Source organism: Chiloscyllium plagiosum, chromosome 20, assembly GCF_004010195.1.
Source record: "Chiloscyllium plagiosum isolate BGI_BamShark_2017 chromosome 20, ASM401019v2, whole genome shotgun sequence".
In the NCBI taxonomy this organism is placed as follows: domain Eukaryota; kingdom Metazoa; phylum Chordata; class Chondrichthyes; order Orectolobiformes; family Hemiscylliidae; genus Chiloscyllium; species Chiloscyllium plagiosum.
Genome location: NC_057729.1, coordinates 12,626,414 through 12,649,454, shown reverse-complemented (window position 1 = coordinate 12,649,454; position 23,041 = coordinate 12,626,414). Strand labels below are relative to the sequence as shown.

At 41.1% G+C, this 23,041-nt stretch overlaps 1 protein-coding gene across 5 annotated transcripts in view; it reads left to right on the top strand.

Annotated features, from left to right (window-relative positions):
• LOC122560029 (protein-glutamine gamma-glutamyltransferase 2-like) overlaps positions 1–10,731 on the top strand; it is a 48,487-nt gene extending 37,756 nt beyond the window's left edge. For all 5 annotated transcript variants that reach the window (XM_043710191.1, XM_043710193.1, XM_043710192.1 and 2 more), the window contains 2 exons: positions 1,693–1,826; positions 9,031–10,731. In XM_043710191.1, coding sequence (XP_043566126.1) covers positions 1,693–1,826; positions 9,031–9,181 — 285 coding nt within the window. In that variant the 3' untranslated portion in view covers positions 9,182–10,731. The remainder of the gene's footprint in view (positions 1–1,692; positions 1,827–9,030) is intronic.
• Positions 10,732–23,041: the final 12,310 nt, after the last annotated feature.

Below are 23,041 nucleotides of genomic sequence, written 5' to 3'. Positions count from 1 at the left end.
GGTCCTGGGCCTCCTCCATTGCCAAACCCTAACTACCTGAAGCCTAGGGGAAGAATGCCTCATCGTCCGCCTTGGGACCTTCCAACCACATGGAATCAATGTAGATTTCACCAATTTTTCCATTTCCTCTCCCCCTACCAATCCAATCTTCCAACTCAGCATTGCCTTCTTGAATGGTCCTACCTGTCCATTTTCCTTCTCACCTATCTGCTCCACCCTCCTCTCCAATCCATCACCTTCTCCCCCACCTTCATCTATCTATCGTATTCCCAGCTACCTCCCCCACCCCAGCCCCATCCCCTCCCATTTATCTCTCAGCTCCATTGGCCCATGACCCTCATTCCTGATGAAGGGCTTATACCTGAAACATTGAGTCTCCTGTTCCTTGGATGCTGCCTGACCGGCTGTGCTCTTCCAGCACCACATTTTCTGTCCCTTTCCTTGCCTCACTCACAATGAATTACTCCTCCAGTACTGAAAAAAACAGACAATTCCAACCCTAACAGATGCTGATCCCCCCTGCTACAAGGTACCTTTCCCCCTTTTTAATGCATCACAATCTCCATAGTTTAGGATCCAGCTCATAAATTCTGAGCCAAAGTTGCCTGAATGCAGATGTGTTTGCTTTGGACCATAATGGGATTCAGGGACTCCCACATGCTGCAGCCGTAACATATAACCTGTTCTGCCATTCTTAATATATTCTGGGAAACTACTCAATTAACTTGTTCAATTTTATACTGAGTTACATTTTTATACTTTTTGTTAACTGTACCACTGGTTGCTTTTCCATATTGAACCTTAGGGATAGAATAAACTTTAGTCAATTACCAAGTATGAAATAGTTTGTTTCTTCTCCTGTAGAAATATACAAATGATTTCCTAAGGTTGAAAAAAATTAGGAAAAGCAAAAGGAATGAAACATCTTTCTTTCTTCCCTGAACTCCCTTAATTTCTCAACTCCTGCACTCAATTGGAAATCACATACAAGTGTTAAGTCACACTAAGTTGGCTAGTTTTATATGCTCCTTAGATAAAAGGTATAGTTGACTCACTGAATGAAGATCCAGCTTCAAGTGGTTCTCAAGCTGTTTCTTTCATTGGAAGCTTTATTAAAAATTTAGTCCAGCTTGACAACTACAGAATTTAAACTGTAGATTAAGCTTAATGTTGAATACAGGCTGCAAAATAAAAATTTAGACCTCTTTACCCAACTACTATCTGCATTCAATCCTAGATATATTGTTGGTATAGCTTTGAGTTCTCAAATTTATGACAAAACATTCCTCAATACTCCTTTAAAGGAATGTTGTAGGGGTGCTAGTTTTGGAATGGTGTAGACAAGGTCGGAAGTCACACAAGACCAGGTTATAGTGCAACAGGTTTGTTTGAAATCACAAGCTTTCGGTGATGACACTTCACCTGACAAAGGAGCAGTTCTTGAAACCTTATAATTTCAAATAAACCTGTCGGCCTATAACCTGATATTGTGTGACTTCTGATCTTTAAAGGGAGGAATTAAAGAGGAAAGCATTCACCTTAAGTGCCATTTGGTTAGGATGTTGTTTCATTTGGGATTGCCAAAGGTTCAGCTCCAACCACACCTCTTTAATAAATATGAGTCTGCCTTATTTCAAACAGCTGGAATAATAAGATTTAACCAAAGGATTAAACGATGATTTATTTCCTCAGCTCCTGGGTACTCCTGTTTTGAACAGACCGATGAAAGCAGAAATAATTTTGACGAACCCTCTGAGAATTCCATTGCACCAATGTGTTTTCACTGTGGAAGGATTAGGTCTAATTCATGGCATGTATCAGACAAAGTAAGTAGAAAAATATGGTTGCTAAAACAATTTAAAATGCATATAACAAGGCAAACAAATTGTTAATTTTTGCCAAATTTCCATTTTTTGTATTACACAGCACATTTGTACCTCCTTTCATGGTCTGAAAGTACAGATTTTTTAAAAAGTTCCCTTGTCAGAAAATGACCGACTGTTTTAATGCACAGTAGATCCCAGAAAAATATCAGAGGATACAATTCTGCACTGGGACTGTAAAGTGGGTGGGGGTAAACCAGAATATGGTTATAGCAGAAGGCCAATGTATTAGGACTGTTTTGAAGCCCTCCCAAGGATGTAAGGTTGGAAAATAAGAGTTGAGGATACAATCAGACCAGCCATGATGTTTTTCAATGATAGAGCAGGCTTGCGACAGTGATGGACTACTCCCGTTCCTAATTTACATGTTTGTAAAAATCATGAAACTTGTAAATTCTAACATATACAAAGATTTTAGTGTGTTCATGCAAAGAATACTGAAAGTTAGTGTGCAGATACAGCAAGCAATTAAGAAAACAAATGGCATGTTTAAGAAATTTAAGTATAGTACTAATGAAACTTAACAGGGGTTTGTTGAGTCCATATGTGGAATTCTGTGTGTAATTTCCACTTTCATGTTTGAGGAAGGGTATACCTGAGTTGGAGGACATGAAGTAAATGTTCACTAGACTGGTACCTGGGCTGAGAAATTTGTCCGAGATGAATACATTTCTTGAAGTTTAAAAGAAGTTTATAAGCTCACTGAAATATTCAAGATTTAGAAGGAGATTGACAACATAGATGCTGAGACATTCCCCCCTGGCTAGGGAAATAAGCGAACACAGTTCAGGATAAAGGGACAAATACTTTGGTGAGGCTGCAAATGTGGAGGAATATCTTCATTAAAATGACTGTACATCTTTGAAATTTTCTTTTCAGAGGGTTGGTGATTCTCCATTATTTAATATACTTTAGGCGATATTGAGAGATCTTTGCTATCTCAGGAAATCAGGGGATATGCAAGTGGAGTTGAAGTTCAAAATCAGCCATGATCATATTGAGTAGTGGAATGGGCAGGCCATATGGTGTTCAATTGCATTTACTCTAATGATTTTCCGTACCCCTGAAACTTATACTTTCTTGAGTCCTGGAACAATGCCATTTACGAGAAGAACTCGCATTTATATTGCTGTTTAATGTCTAAAGCTCTTCACAGAATTGTAAGGAGAAAATGGTGCTGTATTTAAGAAAGACAGGTTAGATAGAACATCTAAATACTTGACCAAAGAGACAGGTTTTAAAAAAGGAGCTAAAAAGAGAACAAGTGAAATGACTTGGGCTGAAAATGCCAGAATACAAAGTCAAAGGACTGAAGGCTTTGCTGCTGATAAGGATTAAAAGGAAAAGCAGTGCATAAAAGGTCAGAGAGAGCTGAAATAAAAATTTGAGAAGAAAATTATTGTATGACTGAAGAAAGTTACAGAGAATGTTAACACTAAAGAAGTAGGATCAAGAACAATGTAGGTTACTGAAGCCACAGGCCATGATGAAGTGGAACTTGCTGGGAACCCAAGCAGAAGATTTATGACATAGGGTTCTGTCAGAAAAACATTAACAAGTTAAAGTGTCGAGATTGGGAAAGGGCATGCAATGGTACTGAGCTAGTCCAAATATGGTGGGGACGATATGGTGAATGGAAATATATTTCCAAATAAGGATGGTGTTCCCATGCAGTTATAGACTTTGTCTTACTGAGTGCCAGAGGTAACCGTTTTAGGAGATACTATCAAAGAAATCTTTGGCAAGATGCAGTGGTGCATCCTGTAAATTATAATTACTGTAGCTGTGATGTGTCAGTGAGGACAGAGTGAATATTTAAGATAGAATATAGAGTGCTGATCAAGTGGAGTGTTTTCTTCTAGATGGTGTTGGCTATCTTGAACTTTATCCGAGAAGTACTGCCATGCAAGTTCCAAGTATTCCATCATACTCTGATATGCACAAGCAAAGTGCTTGGGAGTACAATACCTGCTGTAAGATCAATCTGCTTAAATATCTTGGCCCAGATGACCTGTTGAAACATTCCTAGCTGCCAATATTAGAACCAGAGAATAGCACTCATTTTGTATATATTAACTGGAAGATGATATTTGATCTGGGGCTGGTTGTGGTAGAGGGCATTGTCTATATTGTGGTTTCAACAGTGTACTTATAGGATCTTAAATAGCCTAATCTATGCAGACGATCCCAGCATAAGATCTGTCAGCTTTTTTCTTGTATTTATCCATTTGGGTGCCCAGCAGAAACTGAAGCAGGAAATCCACATATGTCCCTGCGCTCATTTAACATTCCAACACTTCTGATGTGATTTCTTTACTTCTAACATCTGTCAATGACTTATACATGCACCTCTGTGCAATTGGGCAGCACTGCAACATTTCACATAAGGCACAATGCATTTTCCTTTATGAATTTCAGAATCATACAGCAGAGAACCAGAACCTTCAGCTTATCATGTCTATACTGACCAACAAACCTCAAACTACACTGATCCCATTTATCAGGACTTGGTCCATAGCGTAATATGCTCTGGCATTTTGACTGCTCATCCAAATACTTCTTACATTTTTCAGGAATATCTACCATCCTTTCCTCAGATATCCACCTACTCCTCACCTTAAACTATGTCCTCTGGTCATACACACATCTGCTACGGAGAAAGATTATCATGATCTACTCTGCCTATGCCTGTTATAATTTTGTATACCTCAATCAGATTTCCCTTCAGCCTCCTCTGCTCAAAGGAAAACAAACCCAACCTATCCAGTCGCTCCTCATAACTGAGACTTTTCATCCCAGGCAATATCCTGGTGAATCCTCTCTGCACCGTCTCCATTGCAATCACGTCCTTCCAATGTTGTGGTGAGCAGAACTGCATGCAGTATTCATCTGTGGCCTAACCAATGTATTATGAAGTTATTACAAGACTTCCTTGCTCCTACGTTCTACTCCCTGACTAATGAAGGCATTCATCCTGTATGCCTTCTTCATCACCGTGTCTATTTGTCCTGACACCTTCAGGGATCTATGGGCTTGTACACCAAGGTTCCTTTGTTCCCCAGAGACCTACCATTCATTTTGTATGTTCTTCCCTCATTAGACTTCCCAAAATGCATCACCTCACACTTATTAGGACTAAATTTCATCTGCCATTGCTCTGCCCAATTTACCAGCTAATCAATATCATGTAGTCCTAAATATCAATAACAATAGTATTTTTTTGTGTCAGCTGCAAACTTACTAAATATACCCTCTAAACTCACATCCAAATTGTTAATGCAAATAACTGTGAGGGTCCCAGCACTAATCACAGTCACCATCACTCTTTGCCTCCTACTTGTAAGCCAGTTTCGGATCTACTTTGCCAACTTGCCTTCAATTCCATGGGCTCTTACCTTTTGGGCCAGCCTTGCATGTCAATGGCTTCACTGAAATCCGAAACATCGCTTTTCCTGCTCCATGGATGCTGCCTGACCTTCTGTGCTTTTCCAGAATCACTCTAATAAGTATCTCTGTCAGGGAGCCAGCAATTTCCTCTGTTGCCTCCCAAAGCAACCTGGGATACTTATGGTCAGGCCCTGGGGATGTGTGCACCTATAATCCCGTCAAAACTTCCTCCTTGTTAATCTTAACATTTTCTAGTACGTCACCATCCCAGCGATGATTCCCAGATACAATATCTTTCTCCTCTGTGAATACAGATGAGAAATATTCATTTAAGATCTCACCCATGTCCTCTGGCTCCACATACAGATTGACACTTTGGTCTCTAATAGGTCACACCCTTTCCCTAGTAATCCTGGTACTCTTGATATATAGTCGCTCCCTCCGTACTCGCGGGGGATACATTTCAAGACCTACCGTGGAAGCCCGAAACCACCGATAGTAGCTAACCTATTCATTTAAATGCCAAATTTACCTCCCCGGCAGCCCCCGGTTCCTGGTTCTCGAATGTTCCATATAATATGTTCGGGCCACGGTAAACCGCAAGTAACTGAAACCGCGGAAACTGACTCTACAGATATAGTGGTCGCCTTGTACTTATAAAAAAGCCTTGGGGTTTTCCTTGATTCTATTTGTCAGAGATATGTTATATACACCCGCCTTTGCCCTCTTAATTTGCTTTCTAAGCAACGTCCTACATTCTCTATACTTTTGAAAGGCCTCTCCTGTTGTCAATGCATAATACCACACATATGTTTCCTTCATTTTTTTTATCAAGTTCTCATTAGGCCTTGACATTTAGCATTCTCTGGATCTGCTGCCCTTGTCCTTTACTCTTAGAGGAATAGACTGGCCCTGGATACAATTTTTAAAAGACTTCCACTTTCCAAATGTAGATTTACCTTCAAGTAACCATTCCTAGTCGATGTCTCCAGATCGTGTTTGCTGATATTGAAAACGGCCTTCCCTCAATTTCAGACATTTATCACCTGCACTATACTTATCCCTTTCCATATTGACTTTGAAACTTACCGAGTTATGATCACTATTACGAAAGTGTTTGCCCACTGAAACTTCAACCACTTTACCAGCTTCAATCCCTAGGATTAGGCCTAGCACTGCCCCATCTCCAATAAGATTATCTACATATTGGCACTAAAAACTCTTCTAGATGCATTTTTAAAATTCCACCCCATTTGATCCTTTCAAAGATCATGTTGGTTAATGCTGGGAAAGTCGAAATTCCCTCCAACTATAACCCTACATCTCTCACACCTTTCTGTGATTTACCTAACTATCTGTTCCTCTATCTCCCTCTCACTATTGGGAGGTCTCTAGTATAATCCCAGTAAGGTATTCACCCCTTCTTTATTTCTATGTTCCAGCCAGATGGCCCATTTGAAGATCTTTCTTTGAAATCCTTCCTTAGTACTGCAGTGATGGTTTCCTTAATCAATAATGAAATGGCCTCACTTCTCTTACTTCCCTCCCTATTGCACCTAAACCTTCTATACCATGGAATGATGACCTAATGGTCAGAGAATCAAAGAGATGTACAGAACGGAAACAGACCCTCAGTCCAACTCGTCCATGCCGACCAGATATCCCAATTTAATCTAGTCTCATTTGCCAGCACTTGGCACACATCCCTCTAAATTCTTTCTATTCATATACCCATCCAGATGCCTTTTAAACGTTGCACTTGTACCAGCCTCCACCACTTCCTCTGGCAACTCATTCCAATGCACGCATCACCCTCTGCGTGAAAAAGTTAACCCTTAGGTCCCTTTTACACCTTCCCTTTCACCTGAACCTATGCCCGCTAGTTCTGAACTTCCCCACCCCAGGGAAAAGACTTCATCTATTTACCGTATCCATTTCCCTCATGATTTTTTATAAGCCTCTATAAGGTCACTCCTCAGCTTCCGATGCTCCAGGAAAAACAGCCCCAGCCTATTTAGCCTCTCCCTATAGCTCAAATCTCCAACCCTGGCAACATCCTTGTAAATCTTTTCTGAATCCTTTCAAGTTCCTGCCCTTCCTTCAACCATATCCCAGCAATTGCATGAAATATCATCTTCTATGTGCTGATCAGTATTCTAAGCTCATTTGCCTTACCAAACAAGCTCCTTGAAATAATAGATACAATTTAGCACTTTAGACCTTCAAATGTGTCTTACCTTGCCCATGTCTTCTCCACCTACTGGATTGTCATAATTCCTTCGAGATCTGGTTGGGCCTTGTTCCCAACTTTACATCTTTTCTGTGTCCCATCCTCCAGCCAAATCAGTTTAAAACTTTCTTGATCATAAAACACAGGACATAGAACATTACAGCGCAGTACAGGCCCTTCGGCCCTCGATGTTGCGCCGACCTGTCATACCAATCTGAAGCCCATCTAACCTACACTATTCCATGTATGTCCATATGCTTGTCCAATGACGACTTAAATGTACTTAAAGTTGGCAAATCTACTATCGTTGCAGGCAAAGCATTCCTTACCCTTACTACTCTCTGAGTAAAGAAACTACCTCTGACATCTGTCCTATATCTATCACCCCTCAATTTAAAGCTATACCCCCTCATGCTCGCCATCACTATACTTGGAAAAAGGCTCTCCCTATCCACCCTATCTAACCTTCTGATTATCTTATATGTCTCTATTAAGTCACCTCTCATCCTTCTCTCTAACGAAAACAGCCTCAAGTCCCTCAGCCTTTCCTTGCAAGACCTTCCCTCCATACCATGCAACATCCTAGCAAATCTCCTCTGCACCCTTTCCAAAGCTTCCACATCCTTCTTATAATGCGGTGACCAGAACTGTACACAATACTCCAAGTGCAGCCGCACTAGAATTTTGTACAGCTGTAGCATAACCTCATAGTTCTGGAACTTGATCCCTCTATTAATAAAAGCGAAAACACTGTATGCCGTCTTAACAACCCTGTCAACCTGGGTGGCAACAAAACAGAAGTAAGGTAACTTAGCTGTGCTGGTGAGACATGTGGGATTAAAAACAATTAAAACTCTCTCAGATTGATAAATTCTGAGGAGTGGGTCAAAATTGGTCAACATGTTGAGATGCTCAGAACTAACTGAACAAAGATAGAGGATGTGTGACATGCAGCATAACATAGAATCCCTACAGTGTGGAAGCAGGTCATTCAGCCCACCCAGACCCACACTGACCCTCCAAAGGGCATCCCACCCAGACTCATTCCACCTACCCTATCCCTGTAACCCTGCATTTCTCATGGCTAATCCACCGAGCCTGCATATCCTTGGAAATTATGAGCACTTTAGCATAGCCACTCCACCTGACCTGCATATCTTTGGACTGTGGGAGGAAACAGGAGCACCAAGAGGAAACCTGTGCAAACACGGGGAGGATGTACAAACTCACAATAGCTAGTCGCACAAGGCTGGAATTGCACCTGGATGTTTTAGATTTTTTTTTTTTAGATTACATTACAGTGTGGAAACAGGCCCTTCGGCCCCCACCAGGCGCTGTGAGGCAGCAGTACTGTCCATGGAGCCAACATGAAAGTTGTCATTGTTAAATTAGTCAACATTTAGTCAATTAGTCAGTTAAATTAGTCAATATTTTTATCATTTGCATTAATGCTAATTTAATTATGTTCAAGATTTCAAAAGCCTGTTGAGAGATTATTTACTAAATCCCATTGCTCTTACATTGTTTCAGAGTTCATGAGATAGGGCCACAACAAACACTCAAACTACAACTTGAATTCACTCCAACGAAAACTGGCCCACGGAAGTTAATGGTCGATTTTGACTCTGCTAAGTTGAAAGACATGAAAGGATTCAAAAACTTGACTGTCCAAAGATTTTAAATGTGATTTACTTCCTAACTACTCTGTTGCATATTTTGTGCTGTTTCACGATACAACTTCATTTTTTTTAGTATTCTGTGCAATCAGAAATGCTTTGCCATCTAAATTAGTCAACCTGTCGGAACAATATATATCTCCAGGTTCATTCATGGCTGTGCATTTTTAAAATGGTTAATCTATGAAATATTTTGGCAAATTTAGTCGCCATCATAGCCACTTTCAAAGCAAAAACTAAAATATTCAAGATGGCCCATACTGGAGAAGAATCTGCTGCACTTGATGGCAATCAATAATTTGAGAACTTATCTTTCATCAAACTGTTCAGAGACACTATTATACACTATTGAAGCAGGTGGGACATCAAGCCAGGTCACCAGGTTCAGGGACACTACCACTGCAAAAACGCCCCTCAGACTTTTTTTTGGTATTTTCTAATCGACCTATTCAGAGGTATTCTTACATACTGCTAAGGCAGGTGGGGTTTGAACCCAGATCTCCTGGCGCAGATGTAGGGACAATACCACTGTACCACAAGACCCCTCAGTGATTTCAGAATGGTTGGGCCACCATCTCAAACAGGCATTAGTCTTCTTAAATCTGCTGATCAGTGGTCCAACATCTTATTTAGGACCTGATGACAAAATTGAGTTAAAAAGATGGCAGTTTTTCTGAGTTTTATCGCTGCTTAGTCAGCGATTCTTGAAAGGAACTGTTAAAGACCAGCAAAAAGGAAAGTACATGTTTTTTTTGTCATTGAACTCATCTTACTATGGAGTGAGAGGAAAACAAATTCTCCTCCTTCCTCCAGTTAAGTTATGCTTGTTTGCCATTGTTCCCTTTTCCGGTCTTAAACCATGGATGCCTGAGCTAGTCAATTTCAAACAGGGTCATTGTGAGTACTATTAGGACACTCAAAACTTGCCAATATTAGATGAACACCAGTGCCTAACTTCTGGCAAGCCTCTGGCCTTCATTTTCAAACCACGCTGTCAATATTGTGTCCCGGTTTTAAATGTGGGAACAATTTCTTAGTAGCACATTTTAAAAACATACTTACGACAGAACATTTTACAGAAAGGTCTCCACTCATTCACAATCTAAATTCTTGTTTCTCTGACATGGTATGGGTAAAGAGGTAACTAATATGATTATATGAAGGGGCATAAAATGTGATCAGGAAGCATTGTTTATGCAAATATTTAGAAATTTTATCTTGATATTTAGAAGCCTTTTTCTTACTAGCAAAATGGATGAGATTACACTGAAACCTGGTGCAATATGCACCAATAGAAGAACAAAGTGTCGAGGGAGATCGCAATGCTTGCCACAAACCATGAGGTTCCACGACATGCCGTTTGTATCATGGCCTCTGGTTTGATCAAAAACTGATTCATTTTCTTGTAATCATGTCTCCAAATGTATCTTTTAACTTGAACTCAATGAATTCATATGTTTCTGATATGATTATTGTGTACTGCTGTTTTCAGGTACTGGGTACATGCCATTGATTTGATTATATTGGTGAAGAAAATAAAATAAACTTGCATGAATGAATTGTGAATTCTACATTAATTAGCCTGTATTTCTTGCATTGAAATATAATCGCTCAAGACTGTCAATCAACTTCTATTTGAATTTATATGGTATCTGTACTGTTGACAGACTGTTCCAAGGTGCTCCATAGAGACACAACAGTATTATTTTCATTGTGGGAAGAGTCTTGGTTCCGCAAGGCTGAAAGTGGGAAGAGGCCCATCTTGAATGGCTGATAGCCCAGTACTATTGACTGCACAAGCACTAGCGATGACTATTGCTGAGGCCTCAATTGCTATTTTCTCAGAGGCTGAGTTGTACTCAAAGGGATCACAGGGTGGATGTATACCAGATCCAATGATGAAAATCCACACGATCAGGTGTGATCTGGTCTTCAGGCAAAAGGATATATTGTTGCAGGGTTCTAACTACTTGGCACAGGGGAAGGATTGAGTCTCACATCTATGTTTTTTTAAGATTCAGTATTCTTTGTTTTTGTTCAGCCAGTTTCAAGTTTCTTTCCTTTCACTATTTCTGTTTAAGTTAGTGCTGACAACACAAGTAACCAAGCTCATGATCAGCTTAATTATGTAAGTTCTCCCAGTTAATGTATGTTCTTGCATGATTATCCATGATTAAATGATACATAGATTGGAATACCTTAGAATACAAGGTACCTTGTATTTTAAAGTTACACACCACTTTATAGAAGTGGTTAACTGTACACCTAATGCCAACATCATTCATTCATTCATATATTTTAGAATGAATATTGAAACTGTGCATAGAAGTATAGACACAGATACATAGTAGTGTGTGATAGCTATCCAAAATATCTTGATGAAATTTCTCTGGCCTGACTCACCAAGTGAAGTTGTAATCTGGTTTAATACATTTAGATTTAACAAAAAATGACTTTGAATTCAAAATGTATGGTGTTCAGATTAGAAATATAAGAACAGGAATAGTTCATTCAGCCTTTCAATGAGATCATGGCTGATCTGTGCCTAACTCCATACACCTGCCTTTGGTCCATATCCCTTAATACCTTGGATTAACAAAAATATATCTACTCAGATTTAATGTTTACAACTGATTCAGTACCAACTGCCATTTGGGGGAGAGGGTTTGAAATCTCTACCTCCCTTTGTGTGTCGAAGTGCTTCCTAACATCTCTCCTGAACAGTCTGCCCCTAATTCTCAAACTATCTCCAGTGAATGGAAATAGTTTATCTCTATCAATTTTCCTATTAATATCTTGAAGACTTCGATCAGATCATCCTTCTCATCATCTTACCACCATTATTGAACATAAAAAAAGCACAACGACAAAAGTAAATAAATAATGGTTAATGATCCTTGTCAAATGTTAAAAGTGATGACAACTTATGCAGCCAATATAATGTAACATTAGACTTTAAAACAGCCAAATGCTGTAAGATATATTAGTGAGGAGCAGACTATGAACTTTGCGATCCATCTTCTCAACCCCCATCTGCACCTCACTCAAACACATAACACAGACGCGCCCACCACACACAGTCTTATTCACTCATTCAGGTCATTTAATTCCATGCTATCTCTGGGAGCTTGCTGTGTTATTGCATTTCCCACCTTACAACAATGTAGAAGTATCTTATGTATTGAAACTCCTTGGGCCATTAGATATAATGTTTCTTCTATAATCTGATAAATAATTCAATACCTCTTTATGCAGGTCAGATATCAAATGTGCTTTTTACAACCATTGTTTTTGTATCTACTTGCATTGTGGTTAAATTTCATCCTCTTCTTATACAAAGTCATGCACTTTTTTTAATATAAGGATTGCTGGGAAGTGATTAACATTTAGCTTGAGGATATTGGTCTCAATTTTTACTGCGAGTCGGAAACAGTGTTGGCGAGCCCTATAACAAATCACAGATGCCCTGTCCATTTTAACTGCCAGCCTGGTGGGTGAGAGTGGGAAGTTTATACTAGAAGGACATAGCTTAAGGGTCTGTGAGAACAATTCTGGGCAGCCACTGCTGGTGGTGATGGGGTAGGAGTGTAGGGGTGAGGTGTTATAGAAAAGTTTAGATGGGGAATCAAAGATTGAGTTTGGAAATGAGAAGGCCTAAGGCCCAAAAGAGGCATATTGTTAAAAATTACTGTGGGCTCTTCCAGTCTGTTGGTGCCTCTTGTTGGGGTTCAGCTGCTGTAAAACGAGGCTCTCCTTGATAGAAATGCAAAAATGTCAATCGGGCCTGATTGCTGAATATTATATTAGCCCACCAACCTGCTTGTCTCCAGCAGGGCTTTCATCGTTGGCAGTTTTGGACATAAAATCATCGTTGGTGGGAAGGTGACAGGCTAAAGCTTCGACTGCTGCTGCTCATGCTCAAACCAATACACTTCCACTCACTTCTCCATGGCTTCTTCAGTCACAGGCTGGTTCACACGTACATTTGGTATTAATAGTATCATTTGTGAGCTGAGATCGAACCTATTCGACGAAAACACCTGGGGAATGCAGTGCTTGTATCTAATAATTAGCTATAAAAAACATGTCAGTTCCTTCAATACTATGATATCAATAAAAACTGAAAGAACTAAGGATGCTGAATATCAGAAATAAAAACAGAAGTTGCTGGAAAAGCTCAGTAAGTCTGGCAGCATCTGTGGAGAGAAATCAGAGTTAACATTTCAGATCCAGTGACCGTTCCTCAGAACAATGATATCCATATCAAGTTTCCTATGTTATGAGAGATAACATTTGCATTTCCACATCCAGAAAAACAGCTGTTGGAGACAAACTCACATCATCAGTCATTAGTGTTCGATGTCATGCTTTATTACCTTCAATTATTTTTATTGTCATGGTCAATCAGTTGACCTAGGTGTGATGGCATTAGGACTGAGATATCTTTCATGAGGATTTGTACAAAATCTGCCTCACACTACTCAGCAAATTATGTAAAATACATTCACTGTGCATTATGAGAAAGAGGAAAACAGACTGATTTGGGATATTTGGAGAGAAAGATGTTCATACAAAGTTTCAGCTCTAACTTAAAACAATCAATTGCTTACTCCTTTTTTCGGACACAACATATATTCATTGACAATAATGGAAGATAGCAAAGAGCTTATGTGGATGTGCTTGTGTTGGACTGAGGTGGACAAAGTCAGAAGTCACACAACACCAGGTTATAGTTCAACATGTTTATTTGAAATCACAAGCTTTCGGATCATATCACTGCTTCTTCGTCAGGACTTCACCTGATGAAGGAGCAGCATTCCGAAAGAGAACATTAACAGGACTACCCTGTTGATAAGTACCACTTTAGCTTTTCTGAAAGATGTCTAATTAGATTTGATAGAGGTGTTCAAAATTATGAGTTTGTGACATTTTACACAGGGAAAAATGTTCGCAGCAGTGAAAGAATTGAGAACAAAAGGGCACATATTCAAGATAACAAGCACAGAATGCTAGAGAAACTCAGCAGGTCTGTCAGCATCTGAGAAGAGAATTAGCATTTCAAGTTGTATGATTCTTCTTCATAACTGAAGATTTAAGGTAATTGACAAAAAGGAAGTGACAGCAACATGATTGAGAACTTTACACACAGAGAAATGTTACCATCTAGATTAGAGTCATAGAGATGTACAGCACGGAAACAGACACTTCAGTCCAACTCGTCCATGCTGATCAGATATCCCAACCAAATTTAGTCCCATTTGCCAGCAATTGACCCATATCCCTTTAAAAGCTTTCCATTCATATACCCATGCAGATGCCTTTTAAATGTTGCAATTGTACCAGCCTCCACCACTTCCTCTGCCAGCTCATTCCATACATTCACCACCCTTTGCATGAAAAAGTTGCCCCTTCGGTGGCTTATATATCTTTCCCCTCTCACCCTAAACCTATGCCCTCTAGTTCTGGACTCCCACACCCCAGAGAAAAGACCTTGTCTATTTACCCTATCCATGTCCCTCATGATTTCATAAACCTCTGAGATCACCCCTCAGCCTCCGATGCTCCAGGGAAAACAGCCCCAGCTTATTCAGCCTGTCCCTATAGCTCAAATCCTCCAACCCTGGCAACATCCTTGTAAATCTTTTCTGAACCCTTTCAAGTTTCAAAGCACCCTTCCGATAGGAAGATGAGAATTTCATGCAACAGTCCAACAGTGGCCGAACCAATGTCCTGTACGGCTGCAACATGACCTCCCAACACTTGTGGTGATCCAGGTTGAATTGAGACATTTCAGGTGGGATTAGGTTGTTATCTGAAAAGGAAGAACTACTGAGTGTTGGGGAGAAGATAAATGAGTGACAGTTAGTAAATCTCTCCATCTGAGTGTTAGCATAGACATGGTGGGTTCAATAGCCTTCTGTGCTGTAACAATTCTGTAATTCTGAGAATTGACGACAAAATAATTAGGGCTAAACAGAAATGTTGTTGGCACTCCAGTATGTAGGACATGGCAGATAGACTCAGCTCTGTATCCCATCACATAGTCTGAGACAATAATTCAGGGAAAAAAATAAGCTTCTGGACTATAAACAGAGGTAAGATAAGACTTTTTTGAACTTGCCATTGAATGCACACCAGCCTCAATTAAGAATCGTGTTAAAATTGAGCTGTGGAAGTTCATGTGAAACACTCAATCTACCTTTATGTACGTCCATACCCACCTTGTCAGAGGGTAAATACTAAGCTGTTCTGCAATATCCCTGGTATTCTGACCTTTTAAGAGAATAGTGATGGGATGAAATGTTGCTTTATTATTTACGAAGGGTGGGAATGACATACTATGTACATGGCTATAAAAATGGGGAAATGACCATAATTAACCATTTGGACAGAGTGATTGAGTGCTTGAACAATTGTGAGATAGTCAGACATCAGCGGTACAGGTGTGTGAAAGGAAAGTCATGTCTAACTAATTTAAATGGCTGTGAATTCAAAATCAGAAATTGCTGAAAATGCTCAGCGGATATGGTAGCATCTGTGCAGGAAAAACAAAGTTAATGTTTTGGGTCCAATGATCATTCTTCAGAACTGGTTGTAGCTACGACAAGGTTGGTATATATGCTGGAGAAAGGGTGGGAAGGAGGGGCAATAAGGAAACAATTGGTAAAGATGGAGCTGAGAGAGAGAAAAAAAATCTTAACAGTGATCTCCAACCCACCCCCCATTTCCCCACCCCAAACTGCCTGCAAGCTCATAGTTCCCCAACCCTGCACAGCTCACTTCTACCTCCTTCCCAAAATCCACAAACAGGACTGCCCAGGCAAACCTATTGTTTCTGCCTGCTCCTGCCCCACAGTACTCATCACTTCTGACCTCAACTTGATTTTTTTCTCCCCTTGACCAGTCCCTTCCCACTTACTTCCACAATTCCTCCGATGCTTTATGTCAGTTTCAGAATTTCTAGTTTACTGGTTCAGCTACATCCCACCAGCATCCACATCCAAACGGTCATTAGCCACTATTTCTGTCACCACAAAAAGGGTACGACCACCAAACATACATTCCCTCACGGTTCCCTCTGAGACACCCTGGTCCACTCCTCCTTCACTTCCAACACTTTCCCACACCCCATGGCACCTTCCCCTGCAATTGCAGAACATATAACACCTGCCTGTTTACTTCCTCCCTCCTAACTATCTAAGGCCCCCAGACCCACCTTCCAGATGAGGCAGCAACTTACCTACACTTCACTCAAGCAGCCTACTGTATTCACTGCTCCCAATGTGGTCTCCTATACACTGGGGAGATGAAGCACAGACTGAGAGACCGATTTACAGAAAACCTACATTCCATCTGCAAAAATGACCCTGAGCTTCCAGTTGCCTGCCATTTCAACACACCACCATGTTCCCTGGCCAATATCTCTGTCTCAGGCTTGTTGCAGTGCTCCAACGAAGCAAAGCTCAAGCTCATTTTCAGCTCGGGAATGCTACAGCCTTCTGGGCTCAATATTGATTTCAACAATTTTAGAGTCTGAGCACCTTTCACATGCCCTTACCCCAAACCCCACACATGGGCTGCTACCACAAACACCCATTATCACCCACGAGGATCCTCATTAGCAGCTATTCATTCTTCTAGTCTGACATTTACCCATTCTGTTGTCTATCCAACTATTTTTCCCTCTCTCTGGATTCCATCTCCACCTATTGTTTACTCCTCCCCTCTGTACCCCGCCCACCTTCAGAATATGTACCAAACTTTTCCTAGCTAGAAGCAGCTCTGAAGAAGGCTTACTCGACCTAAGTCATTAACTGTGTTTTCTCTCCACGGGTTAACTCTCTTGTGGAGTAGCTTGGGACATTTCAATATCATGAAGGGGCTGCAGAAATATGTTGTTTTTATATCGTTGTCAAGAGCATCTCCTAATATTGTATATTCAAGAGTTTAACCTCATCGGTGAAATTTGCCCTTTTGTCTTAACATGGTTGGCTCAGTGGTGGGCCGAAGGGGCTGCTACCAGCTGACAATGCAGCAGGTATGGTGGGGATTTTAAAAGTACCTCGCTGTTAAACAGGGAGGCTCCACATCACAGTTGCAATTTTGCTATTCAGCTCCGCTGCCATTAAAGATAATTTATTTGAAGCACAAGAGGGGTATGGGTTCCACCCAAATGAAATTTTACTAGGAAATAGTTCATTCTGCAAAGGAAGGGTTACTGGATCAGAAACATGAACTCTGATTTCTCTCCATAAATGCCACCAGACCTGCTGAGTTTTTCCAGCAATTTGTTTTCATTTCACATTATTATTTGTTGAGGCTAAATTACTGAGAATTAAATGTACTGGCACACTTCATGGTCAGCACCGTTTGGTGGTTACAGGGGAGCTCTAAGATTAAATTAAGATTTAAAGAAAACAAGACAGGCAATTTTTTAAAAACACAAGAGTGGCTTGTGTGTGGAATAAACGTCCAGAGGAAGTGGTGAATGTGAATGCAATTACAACATTTAATAGACATTTATATCTGCACTTAAGAAATGTTTAGAGGGATATGGGCCATGCACTGGCAGGTGGGACTAGTTTAGGATTATGGTCTGCAGGGACTGGTTGGACTGAAGGGCCTGTTTCTGTGCGGTATGACTCCACAAGTTAGACATTTTCTTTATTGTGAAAGAAACAATGCTGTGTTACATTGTCTACTTACTGAATGTTCATGTTACGCTGTGTTGTACTCACCAGTCTGCAAACATGGCTTTATTTCCAGGCTCAAGTGGCTATCCTTTCTAACCATTGTAAAATACATTGTCTGACATAATGCTTAGCATGAATAATTGAAATTTTACAGCGAATTCTAAATCTAGAGCCAACCATCATCCTGAGATGGGCATGTTTGGACATTACTGACTTTTTAAGCTTTTTAGGCTCTGACCTGTCTTGACTGATTGTTTCCACTAAGCCTCCACCTGCCACATCCCAAGATATCAACCCTTCCAATGTCACTCCTCCATGCTCCCAGTCTCAACTTCTGCCCTCTCGGATTCCTCTTCTACTTCTGTAATCTGCTAGACCCCAACTCTCAACCATTGACTCACCTTGCAGCTCTTGTAGCTCCATGCAAACTGCTATTCTCCTACTCCATTCCCCTCATGCTGTGGAGTTAAACAAAAAACTACTGACCATAGCTATACCTGCAAAATGCTGACTGCTGCTTGCCAAAGAAACACATGCCACAAAGCCATCGTACACTGCCAACTTTATATTGAAGCTAGGGTTTTATTTAAAAGCTTCATACTAACTTGATTATGAACCGACAACAGGTCAACATGAGGCTCAATATGCTGTTGCCTTTATTGATGCAGCTGAGCCTTCAGTTGGGAAATTGAAATTTTACATTCTGCCTAATTAGAGCCATAGAGATGTACAGCATGGAAACAGACCCTTCGGTCCAACCCATCCATGCCAACCAGATATCCCAACCCAATATAGTCCTACTTGCTAGCACCTGACCCATATCCCTCCAAACCCTTCCTTTTCATATACCCATCCAAATGCCTTTTAAATCTAGCAATTGTACTAGCTTCCACCACTTCCTCTGACAGCTCATTCCATACACGTACCACCCTCTGCGTGAAAGCATTGCCCCTTAGGTCTCTTTTATATCGTTCCCCTCTCACCCTAAACATATGCCCTCTAGTTCTGGACTCCCCCAGGGAACAGACTGTGTCTATTTATCCTATCCATGCTCATGATTTTATAAATCTCTACAAGGTCACCCCTCAGCCTCCAGGGAAAACAGCCCGAGTCTACTCAACCTCTCCCCGGAGCTCAAATTCTCCAACCCTGGCAACATCCTTGTAAATCTTTTCTGAACCCTATCAAGTTTCACAACATCTTTCCGATAGGAAGGAAACCAGAATTGCACGCAATATTCCAAGTGGCCTAACCAATGTCCTGTACAGCCACAGCATGACCTCCCACCCCCTGTACTCAATACTCTGACTAATAAATGAAAGCATACCAAATGCCTTCTTCACTACCCTATCTACCTGCGACTTCACTTTCAAGGAGCTATGAACCTACACTCCAAGATCTCTTTGTTCAGCAACACTCCCTAGGACTTTACCATTAAGTGTATAAGTCATGCTGAGATTTGCTTTTCCAAAATGCAGCACCTCATATTTATCTAAAATAAACTCCATCTGCTACTTCTCAGCCAGGTGGTCCATCTGATCAAGATCCCATTGTAATCAGAGGTAACCATCTTCGCTGTCCACTACACCTCCAACTTTGGTGTCATCAGCAAAACTTACTAACTGTATCGCTTCTGCTCACATCCAAATCATTTATATAAATGATGAAAAGTAGTGGACCCAGCACCGTTCCTGGTGGCACTCCACTGGTCACAGGCCTCCAGACTGAAAAACAACTCTCCACCACCACCTTCTGTCTTCTACCTTTGAGCCAGTTCTATATCCACATGGCTAGTTCTCTCTGTATTCCGTGAGATCTAAACTTGCTAACCAGTCTTCCATGGAGAAACTTGTCAAATGCCTTACTGAAGTCAATATAGATCCCAACTATCGCTCTGCCCTCATCAAACCTCTTTGTTACTTCTTCAAAAAACTCAATCAGGTTTGTGAGACATGATTTCCCACGCACAAAGCCATGTTGACTATCCCTAACCCATCCTTGCCTTTCCAAATATATTTACATCCTATCCCTCAGTATTCCCTCCAACAACTTGCCCACCACTGACGTCAGGTTGTTCCCTGGCCTGCCCTTACCACCTTTCTTAAACAGTGGCACCACATTAGCCACCCTCCAGTCCTCCGGCACCTCACCTGTGACTGTCGATGATACAAAAATCTCATTAGGAGGCCCAGCAATCACTTCCCTTGCCTCCCACAGAGTTTACCGTGCATGCTATGTTTTCCACTCTATCAGGCTTGACAAAATACTGTCCCTTCATCCACTGCCTGGAAGGTTCTTGAAAAGCTGCTACAAAAGTGATGATAAGAAAATGTGAACGTGCATTAAAATAAAGGCAACCTCAAAATATTGGTTGAGAGATTCGGGTACAGAGAAAAGGGATAAAAGATATGTGACGAGTGGCAGGACAGGCATTTGTTGGCCATACCTTGAAAAAAAAAGATAAACCTTAGCCTTGAACTACTACAGTCAGTCAATCGAGTGTAGTGTAGATACACTACTATGCTGGAAAAAAGGAAATCCCAGGATATTGTCTCAGTGATCAAGAAGGAAGACTTTTACAGTGACAAGTTAGGATCGTGCGCAACTAGGTTGTAGCCATTGGGAGTTGGGTATGTTACAGGCAAGTTGATTGAAACATACAAGGTTCTGAGCAGAGTTGACACAATGGAGAAAAGATTTCCACTTGCAGGAGAAAGTTGAAACTGGGGTCATTGTTGTGATCTGAAGGGTGAGATTTATATATAGTTTAATACTTATTTTGAATTGGGATTTTTGAATTTAAACAAGTGGGGGTTTGGGTTAAGTGTGCATGTGCCTGGAAGGGTTTAATTATTAACTTCTGTGGGCATGGTGATTTTTCAAAAAATAAAGAGGGGTAGCCCTGGAGGCTATGGGAATTTGTTAAAACTGGGAGAGATTAAGAGTGAACAATGTCAATAGTGTAATGCAGAAAGGTCCACAAGGTTCAACTGTTAACTAACAGAATACCAGGAAGTCCAAAATCAAGTTTCAGGGACACAAGATGGCACTGGCAAGCAAGAAGTTGGTTTGAAGTGTGTCTACTTCAACGGCAGGAGCATCCGGAATAAGGTGGGTGAACTTGCAGCATGGGTTGGGACCTGGGACTTCGATGTTGTGGCCATTTCGGAGACATGGATAGAGCAGGGACAGGAATGGTTGTTGCAGGTTCCAGGGATTAGATCTTTCAGTAAGAACAGAGAAGATGGTAAACGAGAAGGAGGTGTGGCATTGTTGGTCAAGGACAGTATTGCAGTTGCAGAAAGGATGTTAGGGGACCCGTCAACTAAGGTAGTGTGGGCTGAGGTTAGAAACAGGAAAGGAGAGGTCACCCTGTTGGGAGTTTTCTAAAGGCCTCTGAATATTTCCAGACATGTAGAGGAAAGGATAGCAAAGATGATTCTCGATAGGAGTGAGAGAGACAGGGTAGTTGTCATGGGGGACTTCAACTTTCCAAATATTGACTGGGAACACAAAAGTATGAGTACTATAGATGGGTCAGTTTTTGTCCAGTGTGTGCAGGAGGGCTTCTTGACACAGTATGTAGACAGGCCTACAAGGGGCGAAGCCACATTAGATTTGGTACTGTGTAACGAACCCGGCCAGGTGTTAGACTTGGAAGTAGGTGAGCACTTTGGTGATAGCGATCACAATTCTATTATGTTTACTTTAGTGATAGAAAGGGATAAGTGTATACCACTGGACAAGAGTTACAGCTGGGAGAAAGGCAATTACGATGCGATTAGGCAAGATTTAGGAAGCATAGGATGGGGAAGGAAACTGCAGGAGATGGGCACATTAGAAATGTGGAGCTTATTCAAGGAAAAGCTCCGAGTGTCCTAGATAAGTATGTACCTGTCAGGCAAGGAGGAAGCTGTAGAGCATGGGAGCCGTGGTTTACGAAGGAAGTGGAATCTCTGGTCAAGATGAAGAAGGCAGCTTATGTTAGGATGAGATGTGAAGGTTCAGTTAGGGCGCTTGAGGAATACAAGGTAGCCAGGAAAGACCTAATGAGAGAGCTCAGAAGAGCCAGGAGGAGACATGAGAAGTTGTTGGCAGATAGGATCAGGGTAAAGCCTAAGGCTTTCTATAGGTATTTAAGGAATAAAAGAATGAGATTAAGATTAAGATTAGGGCCAATCAAGGATAGTAGTGGGAAGTTGTGTGTGGAGTCAGAGGAGATAGGGGAAGCACTAAATGAATATTTTTCGACAGTAGTCACTCTAGGAAACGACAATATTGCCGAGGAGAATACTGAGATACAGGCTACTAGACTAGGTGGGATTGAGGTTCACAAGGAAGAGGTATTAGAAATCCTGCAGAGTGTGAAAACAGGTAAGTCCCCCTGGGCTGGATGGGATTTATCCTCTGGGAAGCCAGGGAGGAGATTGCCGAGCCTTTGACATTGATCTTTAAATTGTCATTGTCTACAGGAATACCAGAAGTCTGGAGGATAGCAAATGTGGTTCCCCTGCTCAAGAAGGGGAGTTGAGATTACCCTGGTAAGTGTAGACCAGTGAGCCTTACTTTAGTTGTTGGTAAAGTGTTGGAAAAGGTGATAAGAGATAGGATTTATAATCATATAGAAAATAATAATTTGATTAGGGATAGTCAGCACGGTTTTGTGAAGGGTAGATCGTGCCTCACAAACCTTATTGAGTTCTTTGAGAAGGTGACCAAACAGGTAGATGAGAGTAAACCGGTTGATGTGGTGTATATGGATTTCAGCAAAGCATTCGTTCCCCACAGTAAGCTATTGTACAAAATGCAGAGGAATGGGATTGTGGGAGTTTGGATCAGTAATTGGCTTGCTGAAAGAGGACAGAGGGTGGTGGTGATGGGAAATGTTCATCCTGGAGTCCAGTTACTACTGGTGTACCACAAGGGTTGGTGTTGAGTCCACTGCTATTCGTCATTTTTATAAATGACCTGGATGAGGCCGTAGAAGGGTGGGTTAGTAAATGCGCAGACGACACTAAGGTCGGTGGAGTTGTGGATAGTGACAAAGGATGTTGTAGGTTACGGAGAGACATAGATAAGCTGGGCTGAGAGGTGGCAAATGGAGTTTAATGCGGACAAGTGTGAGGTGATTCACTTTGGTCAGAGTAACCGGAATGCAAAGTACTGGACTAA